This window comes from Cololabis saira, chromosome 23 (assembly GCF_033807715.1).
Source record: "Cololabis saira isolate AMF1-May2022 chromosome 23, fColSai1.1, whole genome shotgun sequence".
NCBI classification, from domain to species: domain Eukaryota; kingdom Metazoa; phylum Chordata; class Actinopteri; order Beloniformes; family Belonidae; genus Cololabis; species Cololabis saira.
This window is the reverse complement of record NC_084609.1, coordinates 10338212-10362266: the sequence shown is the minus strand read 5'-3', so window position 1 is coordinate 10362266 and position 24055 is coordinate 10338212. Positions and strand designations below refer to the sequence as shown.

Below are 24055 nucleotides of genomic sequence, written 5' to 3'. Positions count from 1 at the left end.
AGATATGGCGTCTTTAACAGTCCCAGGGCGTCCCCGTGCCCCCCCCGGTTCTGATCTTTACAGATCTCTGCTGCCACCGGGGCTAATGGTTAGCTTCTTGCCACGACTCCCTTACTTGGTCTTTGTCCGTCTAGTCTGATTGCCTGCTGCAGATTTTTTTATTTTTTTTCCCCAAAAGCAGATAACGAGCTTAAAAGGGGCCTCCACCTGGTGTTTCACAATTTACATCCACAAGCAAAGGGAATGAGCGTAGATGGACACATACGTACGCACACGTCTCTGTAGAGAATTGTGAGAGCGCCAGCTGAGACTGGAGCAGCGAGGCTGGCTACTCACCAGAGAAACAGCGTCATGTCCTTTCCATGTCCCCCTGAAGTCTGCTGCAGCATGACCAGCTGTTGGCTAATGCAGGGTGCGTGTCCACCGTGATACATACAGCACAGCGTGCGCTTGCTTGCTCGCACTCTGGATACGTAGGGTTGCCATAGCAGCAAGTGGGAGCCATTCAGGAGTCAAAGCATCAGCTCTGGCTGTTCTTTCTCACTGCTCTTTCTCACTCTTCTTCTTCTGATATCTTTGTTTTCCATCCTTGCCCCCTCTGCCTCTTCGCCCTCTCCTAGCTGTTTGCATTCCAGATGACATCTATCTGTTTGGAAATACTCAGAATTTACAAGCTGTATATAAAACACACCCAACTGTTTGCTCAGATGAAACTTCATGGCTCAAAAATGTTTTCTTGTTCCCTCTCACTCACTTTTCATATATGCATTATACAGGCAGGGCCTTTTTTGTACTTCTCTCTCTTCAGCACATAAAGACACGTGCTGGCTTTGTCACTTTCTTCCTGTATGTTATCTGCTTTTTGTCACTTTCTTGTTCTCTTCATCCCTTGAATGATTAAAGCTCTGACCGCACCTTAAATCCCTGTATTATACTGTGTAGAAATTTATCTTGTTAATCATTAATAAGGTAAAGTTAGTGAGCCTTCGGCAGATTCTTTCCTGACTTTGAATCGCGCGTCTTTCAGATAAAACTTGTTCTGCGCGCTTTGACAAACTCATTTAGTTAGTTATTGAACTGTTGTGTACGCACACACCCGCCTTAGCTTGGTACCGCCTCCAGACCTCCTGAATGCAGTTACGTTTTCACTTTGACTGTGAGGGATCGAGTGGTAATACACACAGGAAGTATTGCACAGTGCACTCTCGGTGTGCAAGAAGAGTAATAGGGCTGAGGAGGGCGCACGCAGGTACTGTAGCTTACCTCAACTAATCTTGGGATTCACTTAAAAAGGGGCTATTATTTGAAAGAGAAGGCAGGTCACATGTTAAAGAGTTTTTCACTTCCTGTTTAAGATTTAACTCGTCTTTCATGCTTGGTGGCTTTTTTCTTCTTTTTTTTGTAATTAGTTGGTTCTTCTTAAGTACCTCTCTCCTTAATTTGAGTTTAATATCGGTTAAGTCTCGTGCTGGGATGCATAGCCTGTTCAGGGAATAGTCGTATTTGTTGTACGGGGAAGGATTTGTATTTTGCCTTGCTTGAGAAATCTTGTTGAAAGTAGTCCTCGTGTAGCAGTTAGTACTTTTTATGTCACGAGAAAGCAGAGAAATAATTATGCTCATCAGCTGCTACACATTACCGTACTCTGTTTTTGTTTTCCTGTGACCTTGGAGCATTTTCTACACAACTCTATAAAGAGAATGGCCAAAGTTTTAGTTTTATTCCCCTCCCACTTCTCTGAATGATTTACCAAGTGAAGTGACAGTTGTTCCTCGTGTTTTCCTCTTCTTTTTTTTTCCCTCCTTAATACCTGACTGTCTTGTCTCGCGCCACCGTTTTGCCAGTTCCTCTTCCCTCTTTTCTCTAAGCCACCCCTTCAGCAACTGACAAACAGATTGATCATATCATAATACGGGTATGGGGTTGGTTTAAAACAGCTAAACGGGTTCCTTGAGCCAGACTGTCACACTAGGGAAAGTGGATTTACTGGTTCTGCGTGATAAGCATGAAAGCATGAAAAAGCTGGTGTGTTAGCTGTTTTGTGTGACTGTCTGGCAGCACGTTTCTCATGATTACGGGCCTCCTAGATATGACTGCAGGCATATAACTCAATAAACTTAACAATCGTTTCTGTCTGTCGAGTACAGCCAGAGTGACATTACAGCCGGCAGTGCGTTTATGGATTCGCAGTAGCATTGTTTTTCTCCCCTTTGCCCCTCTGATAGTGTGATAATCAATGCAGCAACATGCATCTAAACACCTTTTCTGTCCACGGTACCTCTGTCACGACCAGTAGTTAGACTACATCCCCGCTTAAGCACACACGTCCTCTTGGATGGACAGTTAAACGGCATAAATAACGCAGAGTAACCTTGTTTGTCATTGTGTTTTGAGTTAACAGTTATGGGTTCTTTTTGTGTTGCTGCCCAGCAGACCAGAATCGGTGGAGGCCAGCCCGGTGGTGGTGGAAAAGTCCAGCTACCCGCACCAGATTTACAGCAGCAGTTCCCACCATTCCCACAGTTACATTGGCCTGCCGTATGCTGTGAGTACACGTGCTTGCTTATATCTTACTACGGTACTTTATACTGCATACCCTGAACTACAGCTGTGTGTTATACTTGGTGAAGGGGAATAAGTTGTTTTTACACGATGTGAGAAAATGTGCTTCTTTAGCTGTGATTTTAACAACTACCCGTGTTGAGTTGTGTTAAGACAGTCATGTGAAACTGATAAGGTTTTCTTGAACTTTGCCAGTTGGACAGATGTTTGCCAAGTTAAATCAGACCAAAGAATTATGTTTGTGTTACTTCTGGGATATGACAATGGTTTCATTAGCTGCTGTAAAATATTTAAACATAATTTAAATAAAAAGGGCATCACAACTACCTTTTTATTTATATTTATTTATTTACGCCAGCTATGATCAATGATCTGAATTTTTTTTTTTTTTTAATATATGACTATTTTTACCTTTTTTATGTAGCACTTTGAGATTCACCAAATGGAAAGTGCATTGTAAATTAAATTCATTATTTAACTTGAAATAAAATGGATTTTATTAATCTTATTATAAATTAATTATTCTGTATTGCTTTTTAGAACTGGAACTATAAATTCTTGTTTTTGATGAGTGAGGACTTGCTTATATTGATTAATTAAAAAAAAATAGTGTAAAGAAGAAGAGACTTGAGTTTTGTTTGTTTGTTTATTTAACAAACTGTCAAACTGTGGATCTGAAACACAATGTTGGCCCTTTTTGAATTATGTAATAGTACATTCTTTTGAGGAACTTTAACTGACTAATGAACAACTCATCTGTAGTTCTGCCTTCAATTCATGTATTTGTTAGTTCATGAGAGCTTTGGTCTGACTGTAAGCTGACTTTGTCGGGTATTATATACATGATCTTTACATCTTGTGTTCCCCGTCAGGACCATAATTATGGGGCGAGGCCCCCGCCTACGCCGCCGGCCTCCCCGCCACCTTCCATGTTGATCCGACAAGGAGAGGGGGGGCTGTTTGTTCCAGGAGGGCAGGACGAGGCGTCCAGGGGCACCACACTCAGCACATCAGAAGATGGCAGCTACGGGGCTGACATCACCCGTTGCATCTGTGGCTTCACCCACGACGATGGCTACATGATCTGTTGTGACAAGTGCAGGTAAGATCCCAAGTTACACAAGTAGTTGCAAGCAATGGTTTTTGTGGATTTGGAATTTTTCTCTTTCTATCTAGTTGTCATTTTGCTTTAGTGCTTTCGACTGATGCGACTAGTTGACTCACTTCTGCCACCAAAATCTGTGTTGATCAACTTCAAACAGTCAACTAAAAGTTTATCTGCTACCCTTTTGTATTGCATTTATTTTTAGTGCCTGGCAGCACATAGACTGCATGGGCATCGACAGGCAGAACATTCCTGAGACCTACTTGTGTGAACGCTGCCAACCACGACCTCTGGACAGAGAGAAGGCCATTCTGCTGCAGACCAAGAAAAGAGAGTGCTTATCTGGTAAGATAGGGTACTTGTACTCATCCCTTGTCTACTGAGAAACTGGGCTGTGTTTCAGTTCATCTTAAAAAATAATCTTAGCAAGCCAGTACACGGATACAATCTAAGCTGACTAAAGTTTTTGTTTCATTTTTTTTTAATAATAAAAACAAAAATGTATTATGAGAGCTGAATTCCTTATTGTGAGTTTAGAGATGCTGCTTTTCCTTACAAGCATTTAGTCATGTCTTGGTTCAGCCTTTCCTGCCTTCGTTGCTGCAGTAAATGTTCAGCTTATTAATGAACATTGCAGGTAGTCGTCTGTGTCAGGGGGTAAACTCCTCCCCTGCAGGACCCCAACATCTTCTTTCTTTTTCTTTTTTCTCATCCCGAGTTTAAGACCATAGGGACACCTGCTGGACAAGTAGCAGATTACAATTTTGTCATTTGTGCCGTGTAACATTCCTCGTCTTCTATCACTGTAACTTGGATATCTGTTATTGAGCCTACAGCTGCTGCAGTTGTTGTTTTTTTTTATAGCAAAGTATATTGGATTCTTTGTTTAGTGCTCTTGGATTCTTTGTTTAGTGCTCTCCGCTAATAACTTGTTTGCTTGTACAGATGGAGACACCAGTGCTACAGAGAGTGGAGATGAGGTTCCGCTTGAGCTTTACTCGACCTTCCAACACACGCCTACCACAATCACCCTGACAACAGGGCGTCTTGGCCACAAGCAGGCTGATAAAAAGCGTAAAAAAAGTGGAGAAAAGGAGCCTTCAGCATCTGCTGCCCGTGCAAAAAAGGTCAAATTGGACTCTTTAATTGTAATAGTGCCTTATTTACATGGTTATGGTTTAACTCATTTTTAACTTAATTTAATTATCTTTCCCGTAGGCCTTCAGAGAGGGATCCAGAAAATCCTCCAGGGTAAAGGTAAACTCAGTAACAACATGCAGTTACTGTGTATGGAGTCGTACACGATATGATTTGAAAGCTGAACCTCGAGTAACGTCTGTTGTGTTTTTCTCAGGGGGCAGCTCCAGAGGTGGAGCCAGCAGAACACCTCTCTCTGTGGGAGAATAAGATCAAGGTGTGGATGGAGCGTTATGAGGAGGCCAGCAGCAACCAGTACAGTGAGGACGTTCAAGTCCTGTTGCGTGTTAAAGAACAGGGCGATGGCAAAAGTTTGGCATACAACACGCACCCAGCCTCCTTCAAGCCCCCAGTAGAGGTATAAACGACACTATCACATGTTTAATGGGATACATTCACAATATCCTAAATGTCTTTGTCTTTTCAAAGATTTAGTATCCAACTAGTGGAAAGTGCTAGTTTTCCTTTTGGGAGTTTTTATGTAGTATTTCCAGTGTTTAGCTATGTTTTTGTTTTTTTTTGTGTGTTTTTTTTTTTTCTTTCCTTTTTTTTTTGCTTATGTCAGGCTGTTTCTCTTGTTTAGAGTCAAGTTCAAAAGAACAAGAAAATCCTCAAGGCTGTGCGAGACCTGCCCCCCGACTCCCTCATCATAGAGTACAGGGGAAAGTTCATGCTTCGACAGCAGTTTGAGGCCAACGGATACTTCTTCAAGAGGTCAGGATGCTTTCTCATTGACACGCAACCGTTTTATGTACTATTATTTGTACTGCAAATGTTCACAACTGAGGTTGTCTAAGAAAGCAAATAAATTTACTTCAAACACAGTGAAGATGTTTTTATATGACATTTCTTTTTCTTTTTTTTTTAGGCCATACCCTTTTGTGTTATTTTATTCTAAATTCGATGGACTCGAGATGTGTGTCGACGCTCGTAGCTTTGGTAACGAAGCACGTTTCATCCGCCGTTCCTGCACCCCCAATTCAGAAGTATGTAAATGTCTCAAAATCATCTGGATCAGTTGCCTTTTGAACATAGTCTTGTGTAGTTGCAAGCTGTTCATTTTCACTAATCTTTTGTTAAACTTCTACCAGGTACGGCATGTCATTGAGGATGGCATGCTGCATTTATACATCTACTCGCTGAGGCCTATCAGCAAGGGCACGGAAATCACAATAGGTTTCGATTTTGACTATGGCTGCTGGTGAGTTATAGTAATAAAGTAATAAACTTTGCAAGCATAAAGCAATCTTATCAGCAAGACCAGATTAGTTCACTCCACACCTTTCCCTTGTTTTATTTTTTGCAGTAAATACAAGGTGGACTGTGCCTGCGTGAAAGGTAACCAGGAGTGCCCGGTGCTGAAGCACAACCAGGAACCCATTGAGAACATGGGTTCGGGAGGCAGACGCAGGCTTAGTCGCAAGGACAAGGAGTCGGGACGGGATGACCTGGGCCAGAACCAGAATATGGTTTTTGATGTCGACGGGAAGAGCAAAAACATAGGCGATGGCAAGCAGCGAAAACTCTCTCCTCTTCGCCTCTCCATCTCAAACAACCAGGTAAGATTATACATTTATGAAGACGGTACCAAATGCATCCAGTATCCCTGTTGTTTGACACTTTTTCCTTTTATAGTTTGCATGGTCATACTTTATTTCCTTGTAAAATACTTTAACATTCATGATCCGTGCTTGCAAATTAGTTTTTTTTGTAATGGTCTTTGCATGTGTTTTCCACTGTTGTTATGTTTAGTTTCCTCCTTTTCTCCCCATCCTTCCTTTTATGCCCATTTATGTGTCCCTGCCGAATACTAATTTAGATGAGAAAGTTTCGGCTTCACTCTGCAAGACACTTTGGCATCACTTGTCTATTGTGTTTAGTGTATAATTTCAGTCACACATCCGGAGCACAGTGCTTCTCTTGGAAGTGTCAGTTGCAACAACAGTCTCATCTGTCATTTATTCCAGAACAACCACTTTAACTTGCTGTGGTCAGCTAAATAATAATAAAAAGGATTTGTTCTGGTGGCTGAATGCAGTGTAGTCTGTGTCAGAGTCTATTTTAAAATATGGTGCTCTTCTATTTAGAGATTAAACTAACGTGTCTCAGAGTTGTGTGAGTGATGACAGTTTCAGGCACCAGTAATAGAAAACTGTTTTCCCAGGGTAAAAGATGTTATTGCAACTCCTTTAAAACAAACTTTAGGATGTAACAGAGAAACTGCAACAGCATTAGATCATCTCAGAAGGTTATTTTAAAATCAGAAACCCAAAAAAGGCCCCAAGATATTAGCAGGTATATTTTGTACATAGACCAACCGCAGAGGATCGAGTTTCCCCCCCTTCGTGTCTTTGACAAATTCTCCCCCAGCCTCTCCCCCTCTCCCCAACCTCCCTCTCTTCTCCAGTCTTCCCTGTCTCCCTCTAGTCTGTAGTCAGACTGAATGACCAGCCATGATAAAAGCGCCATGCCCCCCTTCTCCACTCCTCTTACAGGATCCTGAGTTATTTGAGGATCTAGAAGACAGAACATCCGTTAGCAATGAAGTAGAGATGGAGTCAGAGGAGCAGATTGCAGAGAGAAAGAGGAAGATGGTAAGTTTGCCAAGCTAGGGGGCTACAGCTTTTGTTTCCTTTTTCTTTTCCTTTTTCTTTTTCTTTTGCTATGCAGCCACCAAGCAGAACAAAAGGAGCAAAACGTAAAAATAAAACGGTTCCACGTCACTCTGAGTGCAGACTTAACTATTAGTCTGCTGAAGGCTTGGATAGGAGCAGCTGTCCTCTACCTCCCCTTCTCCAAACTAGTGACCGCTTCATCATTCATCACTTTGACTCCCACCACTGTCAGTCTCCCTGTTGCTGTTTTTATTCATTCCTGCTGCTTGTTTTTGGGCCCTCCTCAGTTTTAACTTCCTTCCTTCCTCACAGCATTAAGGCTTCTATGCTTATGCCTTTTTTCTTCATCATGGGAATAGGCTTTCAGAATAAATTTCATGTAAACACAAAGTCCTCCCATCAGTGGGAGTGAAACCCATTTATTGTCTTGATACAAGCTGGAAGTGTCCCCCAGTGTGCATTACACTTCCAGTATAGATCACCCCTAATCTTCATTGCAGCCTGTGGTTTTTGAAATGGCCTATCATGGTATCAGCACTCTCCTCTTCCTTTTGCCAAATGGCCCCGTGTCCCTGAGAGATGGGACGATACCCACATTATACACACAATAAAGCATGGTATAGGGGCACACAAACACACACTCTGGAAATTACCCTGCAGTCAGCTTCATTTCATGCGGTGGATCCAAGGTGTAAAGCGCTGACTCATCTATGGGCAACATACAGTTTTGCTAATCAGCTAGACAGAGACAGATAGTTGAAGGGAGGGGGTCGGAGGCAGAACGGGAGACACAGTAGGGGTTGCAGCGGCTACAGCCCGGTTGCTAGGGCCGTATTGACTTGGAGATCCAATAGCCGCTGATTGTGGTTCAGGATTGAGCTCAGATGCTGAACCAGTGAAGTGTACATTCACATACTGTCAATTAGAAGCAAAGTAAAAGTGCGTGGAGCTTGTTAGTCCAGGCCGCAACAAGGTGCGGAGGAGAGAACAGTGGTGGTTGTGTTAGCTCAATGTTTTGATCAAACTCCTATTGGTCGAATTTTATTTTTTCTTCTTCTTCTTCTTTTATTTCCTATGTTTGTGATTTGGGACATGTAGTGTTTGTGGTTATTTGTGCTTGTTAGTGTATCAGTTCTTTGTACTGTTTTACTTAGATAATAGACAATCCTCCACCTGGGGACAATGTGGCCGACCGTTATATATATATATACTAATATCTGTGTGTTTATCTTTTGGAAATCAACCCTTTAAAGTGGTTTGGAATAAAATTAAAAACATTAGGACAAACCTTTTTTTTAGAACATATCTTAACTTGAACTGCAGTAAAGAGACTATTATACAGACTGGATTGTGGCATGTCATATTCTCAGGGTGACATGGGTTTTGGCAGCGGTTGTGATGTTAAAATCCGATCTTAAATATTTAAATATTGTCATGCTGTCTCTGAAATTAGCCACAAATAAAAATGGCACATATTGCCACAATTTTGGATTGATGACCAAAGGTTTTACTAGGGCTGGGCGATATGGACCAAAAGTCATATCTCGATATTTTCTAGCTGAATGGCGATACTCGATATATATCGATATTTTTTCTGTGACATGATTGGGGTTTCCCCCAAAGCATTATAGCATAGCATCTCTGTTAGCATTTTTTTCTGAGGCAAACCCTTAAAAAAACAGTCAGTTTTAATACAAAGCCTCGTGCTAAATGTCACACAGGTTCCTTTATTAACAGAGGTCTGCACAATATCAAAATGTATAAAACAAATGAAATAAAAATAAACTGCCTGCATATATAGAATAAAAATGCTTCTTGAATAAAATAAAACAAATATCCCTTTCCTGCATAACAATTAAATAAAAATACACTGTGCAATTAATATAATGTAGACAGTAACAGGCAGACTTTTCCACTGAGGTTGACAGTTGTGCAAATAACAAAACATTTGTGCAAATCTCAAATAAAACATTCAAGTCAGTTTGTCACAAAATAAGCTATATCAAAATCATTAAAAAAAAAAAAAGCTATATTGATATAAACAATATTGTCTCGTACCATATCGCGTTTGAAAATATATCGATATATATTAAAATCTTGATATATCGCCCAGCCCTAGGTTTTACCATGTTTTCTAAAATGATAGACAACCTTTGTCACCTGCATCCACCGTGGATGATCTATAGAAGTTAGATGGTCTCAATATTTTGCAGCATCTTTCACATCCAGGCATTGTAATGGCATTACTGAAGATGCGTCTTGCCAACGTCTTGTGTAGTAGGATATTTCAACCAACTCTGCCCAATGCCTGCTGTACCTGACATAGTATTTTTCACCACCAGAAGGTTAGTCCTCAGTGCAGACCTGACTCGTGTCTCTGAAGCCTTGTTTAGGGGGGACGTGTCTCTTCTAAATTGGGCTGTTTCTTTATTAAACATTCAGGCCAACCCAGCGGAGCAGTCCCATCTCCCTGTCGGGGCGGCTTCAAGCTGGAGGGGACTGAAACCCAAGGAGGTAAACTTGACCCGTACATAGCCGATCTCACCCATATACCAGTGCAACCACCGACTCTGCTAGAGGTGACTGTCTTGATAGAATACTAACAGTCCTGTCTATACAGAGGTTTCAGTCTGACCTGTGCAGCCAAACATGTTGTCAGTATGTGTTGGTGGTATGACTCTTCAACGAGGTGTTGTACGACTGCTGGTGGAGGTAGCTCCGGTTTTCATGTAAGAAGCTTTTGAAATTGTGTTGCACAGATTATTCCACGAAGACGGACTAAACGACAACCTCTGGGTCCCCCATTCACTTTTGACAAAATTGTATTACATTTCTTGTCGCTTCCATCTCCCTTTTCTGTTGCTCTTATTTGGAAAGGGAGTTTTACTTTGCTTTTTGAATAAAAAAATCTTTTTCCTTCTTCCAGCCTGCCTCTGGGTCACATCTCTGCACTACTTTAGAAAGCTTTATAACCCACATTAACCAATTCCACTGCTACCTCCAGAGTTTTTAGGGAACTAATGATCGTCTTCTCTTCTCTTCCCAATCCCACATCTAACCCTTTGCAGACGCGGGAGGAGAGGAAGATGGAGGCCATCCTACAAGCCTTTGCCCGAATGGAGAAGAGAGAGAAACGCAGGGAGCAGGCCCTCGAGAGAATTGGCAGCGTAAAAACAGAAGTTGGGCTTCGCAGTGATGTTAAGGAGGAGCCTCCTCCAACTCCGGAGATGGCAGATTCTCCAGCTCTCATGCAGGTGAGCACAGAGGTAATAAAATACTTTTGAATACCCTTTTGAGAAGAGTTTTAGCTTTGCTAGTTCACAACAAAATGTTTAGTAGGGGTGTAACAATATATCGTGCCACGAAATTTCGCGATACAAAAACGTCACGAAACGTGTCGTGGAGGTGACAAACTGTATCGCGATATTGGGTTATTAATATTAATCTATTGTGTTGTCTAGTAACGTGCATCCGACCACACGTGCAGACCGCGCCTCGACCCGCGGACCAAAATCTTACTCCGCTCAGAAGAAACTAGTACCTTTTTGCGGTCCCGATCACGGGACTCTTGGGGGTTTTAAGCTCTGGACCTTTACTTATGTAAGGCTGGTGTAGAGTTAAGCCTTACATTATTAAATTAAACCTTTTTAGTAGGATAAACACGGGGGCAACTTCTTCCGAGTTGGAGTGTACTTTAATGTCCGCTCAACAGTGTAGGATTTTAGAACATCAACACAGCACCTAGTGCCGTACTGTGGCGTATCACTCAGCTTATCTGTAGTGTTTAGTATGTTTTAGATTGGGCGGACTAGTGTAATTATAGTCCCGGATTTACATCAGAATATAAATAATATATTTATAAAATAATGAACCCTGAATTACCAAAATAACCTTCTTAACAAAAATAAATCTCCTCTTACACTTATAAGGTGAGCATGAATCTATCTGTTTTATGATGTAAAATTGTATGTATTTATTTAATTTTATTTATTTATTTAATTTTAGTTGTTCAATTTCTGGAAAAGAAAAAAGTCAGATCATACATGAGAGAAACTATTCAGTTTGTGGCTAAATATTTTTTCTTGTATGAAACTGAAGATGCATAATGCAAACCTGACATTTACTTTTAGTTCAGTTTGTGGAAAATGGTTGGCCTGGCTTTCTCTTTAAAACTTAAATAGTTATAAATCATTACAAACTGTAACAATAGGGCAAACGCACAGCATTGTTTTGTATTTTGTGTCTTTCAAATAAAAGACAATTTTTTTCCAGTCATATGTTCCTCATGCAAGGTTGTTAAAAAAAATACTGCTATAATATCGTATCGTTATCGTGACCTCAATATCGTGTATCGTACCGTATCGTGAGATTAGTGTATTGTTACACCCCTACTAGTTCACAACAATATGTTTAGTAAACAAGATATTTTAGATGTAAACTTTAAATACATGAATGGTTTTCTCTTATAGCCACTTCTGGAAGTAAAGGAGGAGCCGGGACTGAAGCCAGCGAAGGTAAAACAGTCACGGAACAGGAAAAGTTTCTCGAGGAACCGTACTCACATCGGCCAGCAGCGTCGCCGAGCTCGCACCATCAGCACCTGCTCTGACCTGGCACCAAGCTCTCCAGCCGAGATGGTGGAACCTCTCCTCAGTGAACCTCCTGAAGGAGAGATACTCGCAGCACCAGAACCAGAGGCCATCTTGTCACAAGCCCCAGACAGCAGCCCTCCACACAGCAGCTCCCCTGCTCCTGACCGAAACCGAACAGGGTGCAAGAACTTCAAAACTAAAAAGGTTCAAGCACATTTCTAATTCTCTACAACTGACACTCCTGTAGTCTTGCTGTTTTTTTATTATTAATTAAAACATTGGAGAAATAAATATCAACCTTGTGGACTTTGAATTGACTTACAACAGCTCTTTTTCCAACAGCACTTTGTCAGCGAGTGGGTGGGAGAGAGACAACAAGACCGGGCTGCAGTACGGACGCCGGAGCCGGCCCCAGAGAGGCCCCTGAGAATAAGCAGTGACCCTGAAGTGCTTGCCACTCAGCTCAACGCCTTACCAGGCATGGCCTGCTCTCCGCAGATCTACAGCACGCCCAAACACTACGTCCGCTTCTCATCCCCGTTCCTGGCAAGTCGCAGCCCCGCCACCCCCGGTGTCCCTACCGGGAGACGGCGTTCCCGAGAACTACCAGAAACGCCACCGACCACTGGTTCCTGCAAGAAGGTACAACTTGTGTTTTGTGAATTGTCCTGAATAGCCTTTGATAAAGATATTTATCAAAGATTAAAAAAAATAAAATAATAAAAAACGGCAACAATTTTGACCCCTAAAATCACCTGCAACAATGAAAGAATTGTTTTTAGTTTTAGTTTAGTTTATTTTGTTTTGGTCATTTACATTTTAAGATGTTTGCATATACACACTGTATATGTATACACACAGGTATAAATATATATATATATATATATATATATATATGTACACATTTCCTTATTTTTTTTTTAACAAAAAGGTATAGGCTGAAGCCTCATGGCTTATTTTGCCTATCCTTTTCAACAAAAGGCAGACTACAGAAAAAAAAAAGATGCTAATAAGAAGAAAACGAAACGAACGAACAAAACAAAGAAAATGAACAAAGAAGAGAAGAAAATAAATGTGGTCACTCACGATTGAGGGCAGCTGCTGGAGGAAAGTTGCATAATTTAGACAGTTAGACAGAAGATAATTTAGTAGTGTTCTATATTTATTATTTTAGATTTAAAAATGTTTTTAAATTTGTAAATTGAGCTACTTTTTTTTTTAGTTCCTCATCCAGGCGGTTCCATAGTTTCACCCCTTCGACACTGATACACCTTGACATTTTTTTTTTTTTTTTGTGAATAGTGAATGATGGTCTGTATTTTAGTGGCTTTATGCTAATTCAAGACACTTGTCTCTCAGCGATGGTTGAAGCAGGCTCTAGAGGAGGAGGGTTCCACCAGCCCAGCCAGACGACCGAGCCTTCACATGGCCAGCGATGGCCCTCTCAGTCCCTCCATAAATGGTGACTCTGACAGCCCTCTACCCTATAATGGCACCTGCTCACTGCCAGGTAGGTTTTTGTGAGACTTCTTAAGCTACATCTTTTGGTAGAAATAGAAGATTTGATTTGATTTGATCCGATTCGATTCCGATATTGATTTGGGTTAGTGTTATTAAAACTGTTTTTTGAGCTGTTGCATGAATTATATGACTGTAGTTATGCAAAATATTACTACTAGTATTATATTGAGATTAAACAGCAAGTATTGGCAGCTAATGATGCTGTAAGGACCAATCAGCTCCCAGAATGCTGATAGAACTGCTTTCAGAAACATCATGTGGTTCAGAATTACCAAACAGATCCAGGGAGGAAACAGAGACGGATGAAATCGGTTTTAGTTTTTCCCACATTCCGTTTTTATTTGTTCCATTTTCGGTCTATTTTGGTTTTAATTTTTGAGCATTTGGTTTTTAGCATTTTTTGCAAATGTAACCCCAAGACAGTATATAAAGTAATGAAATATAGACAATTTATGCAATTATAACCCTTTAATGTTTTCATACCTTTAAACATATTTAAAGGCAAAAACATGGCACCAGTTATTCTCGTTTCCAACAAAACATTCCTTTTTTGGGGATAAACAAAAAAATAACCAAAAGTTGTAATGTAATGATGAAAAAAAAAATGCATAAATAAATTAAAAAATTTTTTTTTTTTAAATCGATCTTTAGACATATGAATCGATTTTTAGGAATTAATATGAGAATCGATTTAGAATTGGGAAATCGATTTTTTTCAACACAGGCGTACATGACAGTAAACTACCGTATTACGAGAAACAAAACTAAATGAATTTGAACATTGAGACAGAAGTCACACATCTCTTTTCAATGAGTCCTTGGACACATATCAAGCTAAACCACTGGATGTTTGTTTCTTTCAGAGTTGCCCACTCCTTTGAAAAAGCGACGGTTGAGCCCGTTAGACGCCTGTATGTCCGAGAGCTCGACGCCATACGGTTCCCCCTGTGCAACACCCACCCGAGCAGACCAGTCCGAGACCACCACGCCTATTTTACTGACCACCCCACCACGTCCCCGCACAGAAGAGCCCAGTGCAGAGCCTGTGCCCAGTACTCCAACACATACACTTAATCCCCTTCAGGAGGTGAGTTTGTCGGTTGAGAAGAATCCTGTTGAAAATTGTTTAGTGAGGAAAAAGAAGTAATTGGGAAGCAATTTCTGTTGTTTCAGAGTGAGTCTTCTGTGGAGAGCTCACCAGAGGTCAGCCGTAAACCTTGTGTGCAAGAGGTGAGGGACTCACTTGTGTTGTTTGTAAAAGTATTACATCAAGCTTATATTTGTCTTCTTATGCACGATTAGACCCATCCACCTGTCTTACCAAATCCAGCGTTCATACATTTTGAAAAAACCTGGAAAAGTCATGGAATTTGAAAATGTCATTTTCAAGGGCTGGAAAAGTTTTGGAAACATAAGTTCCACCCCAAAAGTTTTGGAAAAGTCATGGAATTTATTTTTCTCACTTAATGATGACATTTAGTAATAACAGCCTATAAGGTAGATTTGAAATTGATCAATAAATATTTCGTATAGAAAAGTCTTGCGCGTTCTCATGCGTAACGTGCCTAGCATCTTGCGCATCATGCATATCGGTTATTATTACAGTTATTACAGTTATATTAATTACTATACAATATATACTACAACATATTGCTGGTATATCAGTGTTAGTTTAAACAAATTTTTATTTTGTATAAAACCATAATTGTTAGTGATGCACGATTGTTCGGTTGCCGAAAATGGCAAAAAAACACTTTCGGTGTTCGGTGGAATAAGTGGGGAAAAAAAACAAACAATTAATAACGGCGTTGTAATATAAGGAAATAGACTGGTCGCTCCCGTAAAAGTTGCGCACCACAAACATAAATCGTTGGCCAACCAAAAAGTAACCACATAAGAATTTTACCTAACATTCACCAGGAGGTGGAACCAAAACAACATAATGCTGGGAAATTAAAAAATATTAAGTTTTTTATGTTCAATAAATATTTTCTACCTGGTAATTTTGTAAAAGATTTTTTTCTCTGAAAAGATAAACTAACATGAGATAAGATATTCCTTTATTAGTCCCACAGCGGGGAAATTCGCAGTGTACAGCAGCAAAGGGGATAGTGCAAAACAAGAGGCATAAATAGAAATAATAATAATAATACAATAATAATAACAGAGTATGACACACTATAAACAGTACTGGTATATACAAAAATAATAATAAATACTGGTATATAAAATAAGATAAGAGCATGCCTAAATCAAATTTATTTGATTTATGCAATGGTGAAAAAATTGGCAAAATAAATGAAAAACTGCAAAGAACCATTGTTCGGTATTGTTCGGTATTCGGCCAAGTGTTTATTATTAATTTCGGTTTCGGCCACAAATTTTCATTTCGGTGCATCACTAATAATTGTCATTAGATCTCCACTGTGGTGACTTTTTACATAGTTTTATTCCTATATTTTTATTCATATATTGATGTTTTAGAGGTCATGTATAGCCATGGAAACTTGCTCCTAAGTCATGGAAATTTGTTGGTTAAAATGTGTATGAACCCTGCAAATCCTTTAGAATAATACATGTTTTAAATAGACAAATTAACCAAACATTTGAAACGGGGGGAAAAAAAATCATGTAGCGAGTTTTCTGGATTTGCAGTAGGCAACATTATATTAGTCTTTTTGTTTCCATACATACAAGCAGTTTCAAAATATGAATTGTTTCTTTTGCAGGCCGATCGTCCCCCTTCGCTGGTCTCCTCTCCCTGCATCAGGGCCACCAGCTCAGACGGACTGACAACAGAAGTCAAGATGTCGGTTCCAGAGAGTCCACAACCACCGGCTGCTGAGTCAGTGGACCTTGCAGAGGACAGGACAGACGGTGGTGTGACGGAGGGCACAAGTGAAGCCTCCTCATCCACAGAAATGTGCGGTTCCTCTTTTTCTGGCTGGATCAAAAGCCCAGACAGGGGCCCGACTGGACCAGCTGGTCTGAACTTCTCTCCAGTCAACTCAAATTTAAGGGACCTCACTCCCTCCCACACCCTGGAACCTCTGGCAGCTCCGTTTAGACCCGAGGCTGCAGCTGGGGCTGCGGCGGGGCCGGGGCCCCTGGCTGGCTCTCAGCCCCCCTTTAGTGAAGCTCAAGGACAACTTTTTTACCCTTGCTCTGACGAAGGCAGTTCACTCGGCTTCGCACGTTCGCTGAACGGGGACGGTACTAGTGAAGGAGGGTCGGCGCAGAACCCGCCACAAAAGAAAAAGGTGAGATTGCACCTAGGGCTGGGGATCGATTCAAATGTCAAGATTCGATTCCGATTCTTAAGATTCAGAATCGATTATCAAGATTCGATTCCGGTATTGATTTGGGTTAGTGTTATTAAAACTTTTTTTGAGCTGTTGCATGAATTATATGACTGTAGTTCTGCAAAATATTACTACTAGTATCATATCGAGATTCAACAGCAAGTATTGGCAGCTAATGATGCTGTAAGTTTTATTTTTTCCTACATTCCGTTTTTATTTGTTCCATTTTCAGTTATTTTGGTTTTTAATTTTTGAGCATTTGGTTTTTAGCATTTTTTGCAAATGTAACCCCAAGAGAGTATATAAAGTAATGAAATATAGACAATTTATGCAATTATAACCTAACACTTTAATGTTTTCATACCTTTAAACATATTTAAAGGAAAAAACATGGCACCAGTTATTCTCGCGTCCAACAAAATATTTGTATTTTAAAATAAAATCGATCTTTAGACATATGAATCGATTTTTAGGAATTAATATGAGAATCGATTTAGAATTGGGAAATCGATTTTTTTCAACACAGGCCTAATTGCGCCTTTTGTAGAAAGTGTCTTAACTGCTGCTCCAGTTATTAGGTGACATATTTATTCATTGAGTGGTTGGTTATTACTGATTGTCTCTCTCTCTATCTTATCACCAGCTCCCTCACATGAGGGTTTCTAGGACAATATTTAATGTCTTTTCAGACCTTTTCAAAACTTTTTGAGACTAAAGCAGTTATTTGTGTATGCATTTTAGCTTAGTCTCTTACCTTTTAATCTTTATTCTGATGTAGCCTTCTTATTCTGAAATGTTTTATTGATTGTATCTTAATAATTTTTCTTTTAGGTTAACTATTTTACACAAGTCCAGGGACAGCAGATGCAAAATAGCCTTTTTGGCTAATTCTGGCATATTTTACATTTGTTTAAATGTATTATTAATGTGCATTGTCCCTGATAACTAAACCTTTAAATGAAAATAAAATTTAGAAATACAATAATCAGTGCTGCAGATGTTAAAGCGAGCAGACCATGTACTGGGGCTACAGTCCTCCTGCAGTGGTCGCAGGTTTGAGTCCCGGCCTGTGGCCCTTTGCTGCAGGTCGTCCCCATTCTCTCGCCCTACCCCCTTCCTATCTACACTTTGAATAAAGGTCACTAGAGCCATAAAATCTAAAAAAATATATGTAATAATCTCAGGCAGCATCAGAGAATAATGAACTTGTAGTGTGGTATAATATTTACTGTAATGATGGTGAAACGGACAAGATCCAACAGAATCAGAGAAAAGGGAACAGCACAGGACCTGGCGAGAATGTAAATGAAGAAAATAAGAAAGATGAAGCCTTCTTCTGTGGCAAACACTGCACACTTCAAAGAAAATGAATGAATGACCTTAAAACAGATCTGTACTGGAACAAATATCGCACCGATGACTCAATGACAATAAAATGAATCTGTCTGTAAAAGGTGTTGACAACTATCCTAATGCTGCCCTCTACTGGTTTGACTTGAGGGTTGCTTTTTGTTCATAAATCACATTTCAGCTCTGCACCTTCCCAGGTTTCGCTGCTCGAGTACCGGAAGCGTCAGCGCGAAGCTCGGCGCAGCGGCTCCAAGACCGAGTGCAGCTCCCCGGTTTCCACAGTGCCGCCTCTGACTGTGGAGGCCTTCCCCGTCGCCCTAGAGCCCCCCTGTGAGCCTCCTCTGCCTCCCGCTCCCCCAGCTCCCTGCAACACCGCCACCACTGTAAAAGAGCCTCCCACAAGTGAGGAGCCGGAGATCGCTGGAGAGAAAAGAGAGAAGGAAGGGGGAGATGGACAGTGGTATGTGCTCACAAGGTCGATAAACATTTAAACTGAAATCATAAATACTTGCAATATTTTCTTTGTGTGTCTGTGAGATAATGTGTATGTGGGTCAATGACGTGACGCCTATATTTTCTGAAAAACAGATTTTTTTTCAATTCAAAAAAGGTTTAAATGGATAAAAAAATATATCATATATTTGACCTACCTGTCCCACATATGGACTCACTTGAATTTTACAAAAAATACTAGTTATTTGGGATTTTGTTGTCGTTTTAAGCGTCAAAATGTCATGTGGTGGGACTGTCCGACCATGACTCTTGTTTTGAAAACTTTTTTTGAAATCACTCTAAATGTATTTAAATCAATCTTCTGCCCTATCTGGCATGATTTCCGACTGATTATGTCCATTTTATGAAATATCATGTGGCGCGACCATTAAAAAAACAACCATTTTTGTATAATACTGAAAACTTGTAAAAAAAAAAAAAAAGATGTCAAGATGTTAAGGAAATTAATTTATTTTAATATGAAACATGGTTGCACCACATGACGGTTTTTAAGGCTAGTGCCAATTCATCTTGACAAAAAACTCTGAAATCACTTCATTTAAAATTTGTATATGAATTTATGTGTACACAACATTCTGAATGTTTGAACTACTGCAATAGATATTCTTTTTTTAAATTATTTTAAAATTGACCTATTGAAAATCCTTATTCGTCATTGACCCATATATCATATTAATGTACTAACTATTTAATGTGTATTTGTTATATTCAGCTCATAGATTGCTTACTATGTTGCTGCCTGTGTTTAGGATTTCATCAACGTCTGTGGAGCAGGCCAGAGAACGCAGCTATCACAGAGCTCTGCTGCTCAGCAAGGATAAAGACACAGGTGAGAATGAAGTTCTGGATAAAGTGACTAAATGTCAACGTGTTAGACATGTGAACTTGTTTATAATTTTTATTCATTTATATATTTTTAGATGGTGAAACAGAAGGTGGTGATACACCTGCACTCAGAGAGTGTGCATCTCCAAGTCTTCAAAAGACCCCAACTCACACAGTAAGTCAACATTGGAGCTTCATTGAAGCATTGTGGTGTCTACTTTTACATTTTTAAGGCTGGCAACTTTTAATAAAAGTATAATCCAATTTTTTTTTTTTTATTATTATTTATATCATATTATAATCCAATTTTTTTTTTTTTTAATATTTACTAGGGTTGTCCCGATCAGGATTTTTTTAGCTCCTGATCCAATCCCGATCACTTGAGTTTGAGTATCTGCCGATCCCGATTTTTCCCGATCCGATCACTTTTTTTGGCTCCCGATACTTTTTCCCGATCAGATACATTTTGGCCATGAATTAAAAAAATAAAAAAAAAGAGGACTAAAACTAAATTATCCCAAGTTTCTTTTATTGTCCATTGGAGAACAACATGGACATATATTTCAACAAAGCTTATCTGGTGCCACAAAATGTAAAAACATGAAATTGTAAACTAAAACAAAAAGTGCAGAATAGTGTAATAACAAAAATAAATAAATGTAACTTCAAAAGAGCTAGTTGAATGACATCCAGTCAAACTCACAAACACAAGAAAATTAAAATACGTTAAAATAAAAATACTTAGTGCAACATTCTGAATGGCATGAAATGAATAGCAGCAGCTTAATGCAACATGAACATACATAACATTTCACAATTCAAACATGTAAACCATGTTAGTTTCGCTTACTTTGTAAATGCAACGATATATAAAACGATTTGATATATATTAAAAACATTAATAACTAGGTATGTCCCGATACTTTTTGGGTCGATACCGATGTTTTGAAAATGCCGTGATCAGGCCCGATCCATCGGGACAACACTAATATTTACTGTTAGTTGTAAAGCACAAATGATCATTGAATTAATGTGTGAAATGTGCTGTGACTATAGATTGAGGATATGATGTGATGGAGGTCTGAATCTTTCTCTGTTGTTTCTTCAGCCCTGCTCTCCCGGCGCCGTCTCCCAGCCTTCCAGTCGACCCGCGAAGGAAGAAGACGGCGACGGTCAGCCTTGGACACCAAATACGGCCAGCCAGCTGCCAAGCAAGCCTGCAGGCCCTAAACCGGCCCCCCTGACCCCCACCAAGCTGCACCCCGCCCCGCTGCCCTCCTCCCCCGTGCACTACCCGGGACCCTCCCTCCTGCACTCCCCCAAGCCTCAGCCGGCGGGCTCGCCCTTCCGCAGCCAGAGGGCGCTGTTCCCCGGCCAGCCTCAGAACCAGCCGCAGACCCCGGCCCAGACGGGCCCCGGTCCGTTCCCTCAGTACAACACGCAGAGTGCCCCCCCGCCGCCCCCCCCTCCGCCACCAGCACCTCCCGTCTCCACCGCCTATTTCCCCAGCCAGAGTCCTGCAGCTTCCGGACCTTTCCCCGGGTTCAAGCCTGCGGGGACGACCCCCTACCCCCCCGGCTCCCAGTCCCTGATGCAGACTCTTCCTCACAGCGTGCACTATCAAAGCTCCTCGGCTCCACCCCCGCCCCCGCCTCCTCCCCCTCCACACCCCATCCCCGGTCCCACCTTGCTGCACGTCAACCTGCAGCCTCCTCCCATCCAGCAGCACCAGCTCCTGCTCTCCACCGCCCCCCCGCCGCCGCCCCCCCTGCAGGGCCAGACCTCCCAGCAGCAGCAGGCTCCCTCCGGCAACACTCTCCTGTCTCTCACCCCCCCACCGCCGCCTCCTCCGCCTCCCCCGGCCCCCTCCTCCAGCGCCCCGATGCAGCCCCACCACTATCAGAACTTGGCGGGGTTTCAGCCGTCGTTGCTGCACCCCGGTGCCGCCACAAACCCATCAGTGCCCCCATCCACGTACCCCCCGCCCCTTCAGCAGACAGGACTGCCCCCGCCTCCCCCTCCTCCCCCCCAACAGACTCAACCAGGCCAACCCCAGGCCACTGCCTCCCAGATGCCTTCTGGGACTCGAGGAGGCCCCGCGGCCACCGCCCCCTTCCACAGCTCGGGGTACTTGAGCTCGGGCTGGCACTGACCGCCTTCCCCCGACGCAACGGCCCCCGAGAACTCTGCCTGAGAGGGGCATGTACCATAAGATATGTAGATATGTTTTCTATGTACCTGAACTCATGGCCAGTGGAAAAACAACTGATTGTGGGATAAAAGGGTACTTTAAAAGGAAAAAAATTAAAACAAGGACAGGAAAATTTTATGAGAAAGGACAGTGAGATAATCTTCAAGACAAACTGTATGGAAAATGAAGATGGACTATCCCCCAGGTGCTCATAGCCCCCCCCTTTTTTTTGTTTAGTTTATTTTTTTTTGTTCTTTTTTTATACAAATCTCTCTGCAACAGAGAGAAAAAGCTCTGTTCTATCTTGTTTGGGATACTGTTGTTAAGCCCTGCACTTTGGTTGTCGTTTGGACATTCCAGCCTACACCTTCTTCTTTCTCCTTTTGTCAGTTATTCCTTACACTTCCTCTTCTCTCTCTCATCGGTTGTCCGCTCTACACCGTTTGTTTTAAACTAGTGGCTCAGTATAGCAAAGAGACAGCTTTTTGTATAGAGAAAAAAACATAATTATTTTTTTTATTCCTCTAACAATAAATATCTGATCACCGCTGCAGATTCAGGAAAGACCCATTTTGGGGAGCCTGCTTCACTTCCACAGGAGGCTGCACTCATGTATGTGTGTGTGTACGTGTGTGGAGCGTGTGTGTAAATGTGTTGCGGTGTGTATGGCTGTTTTAAAAGAGCAATGTGTGTGTGTGAGAGAGAGGTTTTGTAACGAGTGCTTGTAGTCTTCTGTGGTAGGCAGAGTGGTCTCACCTACAAGTAGGACGTTAGCGGTTTATTTTTGAATATCAATGGTTATTTGTAGAAAGTGTAATTTAATGTATAGGTGGTTACTTCAGCTTTCACCAGAAACCGGTTGTAAATATTGGCTTCTTTTCTTTTCTATGCTTGTACATTTTGCTCCCATCCCATTTTGAAATATGGTTGTAAATATGAACACTCTTCTTGGCAAAGCTGAATGTTTCTGTAACTGTAGCATTATTTTTATTTTATTTTTTCCCTATCCAACTCTTCAACTTTGTCTTTTTTTATTATTTGTGTGTGTGAGTGTATGTTTGTGCGGAGGGGAGAGACTCACAGACACTGCACTGGTTGGCTATTTTCATGGTTCATTATAATAAATCACTGTATTGACAGTTTTATATCATTTGTCATGACATTTGTCTCAGGAAATTTGTGCTACCACCACCTCTGCTGCCATTGTCCTGACAATTGTCCTCTTGCAAGACGATGGGGAAACAATTGATGACTGTACAGGACTGTCTCAGAAAATTAGAATATTGTGATTTTCTGTAATGCAATTACAAAAACAAAAATGTCATACATTCTGGATTCATTACAAATCAACTGAAATATTGCAAGCCTTTTATTATTTTAATATTGCTGATCATGGTTTACAGCTTAAGAAAACTCAAATATCCTATCTCAAAAAATTAAAATATTCTAGGAATCTTAATCTTAAACTGTAAACCATAATCAGCAATATTAAAATAATAAAAGGCTTGCAATATTTCAGTTGATTTGTAATGAATCCAGAATGTATGACATTTTTGTTTTTTTAATTGCATTACAGAAAATAAAGAACTTTATCACAGTATTCTAATTTTCTGAGACAGTCCTGTAAGACAAAGGGGCAAAAAGAAACATTGTTCATCTCAGAGAGTTGAAGTTCCTCTCTCAGGTAAGTAATCACATATCAGTGTAGATCAGAAATAATATGAAAATCTGCACATAGTTTTCAAATTATTTTTTTCTTCTTCTTGCATTACACCCTGGGAAAGTTTGTGAATTATACAGATCAGACTTCGGCCGTATTATTGCTGAAAACAAATATGTGACCTTGATCATGTGTCAGAAACAAAACCTTTCAAATTGAAAATAACTTATCAATCAGTAATAATCACAGGTATGTATATGTACTTCATCGACAACGTTGTGCTGGTATCGCTCAGAAAGCTGCTAAATGTTTTTCAAAGTGCGTTTATGATGATGTAAACCTGACAGAGGGGCGACTTCAGTCCTAAAACTACCAATTTACACATGATACTCTGATTTAGGGTTGAATGGGGCTTTCAGCCTAAACATTTCAATCTGATAGCAATTAATAATGATGCGTGACTTCACAGACTAAGATTTTTATCTCTTATTCAAACCAGTTTCCTGAAACGGCAGTCACCATTCAAGTTGAAATTGATATGACCAGGTGAGCTTCATGCCATCTGGTCTTTATCAAATTTGACCTGGTGCACAAGTGCACTTTAAATATTTTTTGACCATCT

The 24055-nt window shown here is 40.7% G+C and overlaps 1 protein-coding gene across 1 annotated transcript in view; it reads left to right on the top strand.

Moving 5' to 3' along the window:
- Nucleotides 1-22918, top strand: part of kmt2e (lysine (K)-specific methyltransferase 2E) — a 32869-nt gene extending 9951 nt beyond the window's left edge. The window contains 24 exon segments of the mRNA XM_061715109.1: nt 2431-2545; nt 3435-3664; nt 3873-4012; nt 4613-4794; nt 4886-4924; nt 5022-5222; nt 5448-5578; nt 5733-5850; nt 5956-6065; nt 6171-6423; nt 7360-7458; nt 9922-9993; nt 10548-10733; nt 11949-12275; nt 12414-12713; nt 13431-13581; nt 14456-14679; nt 14766-14822; nt 16322-16852; nt 18442-18704; nt 19507-19586; nt 19678-19757; nt 20691-21459; nt 21462-22918. Of these exon segments, the coding sequence (XP_061571093.1) occupies nt 2431-2545; nt 3435-3664; nt 3873-4012; nt 4613-4794; nt 4886-4924; nt 5022-5222; nt 5448-5578; nt 5733-5850; nt 5956-6065; nt 6171-6423; nt 7360-7458; nt 9922-9993; nt 10548-10733; nt 11949-12275; nt 12414-12713; nt 13431-13581; nt 14456-14679; nt 14766-14822; nt 16322-16852; nt 18442-18704; nt 19507-19586; nt 19678-19757; nt 20691-21459; nt 21462-21862 (5059 nt within the window). The 3' untranslated portion in view covers nt 21863-22918.
- The last annotated feature ends 1137 nt before the right edge of the window (nt 22919-24055 follow it).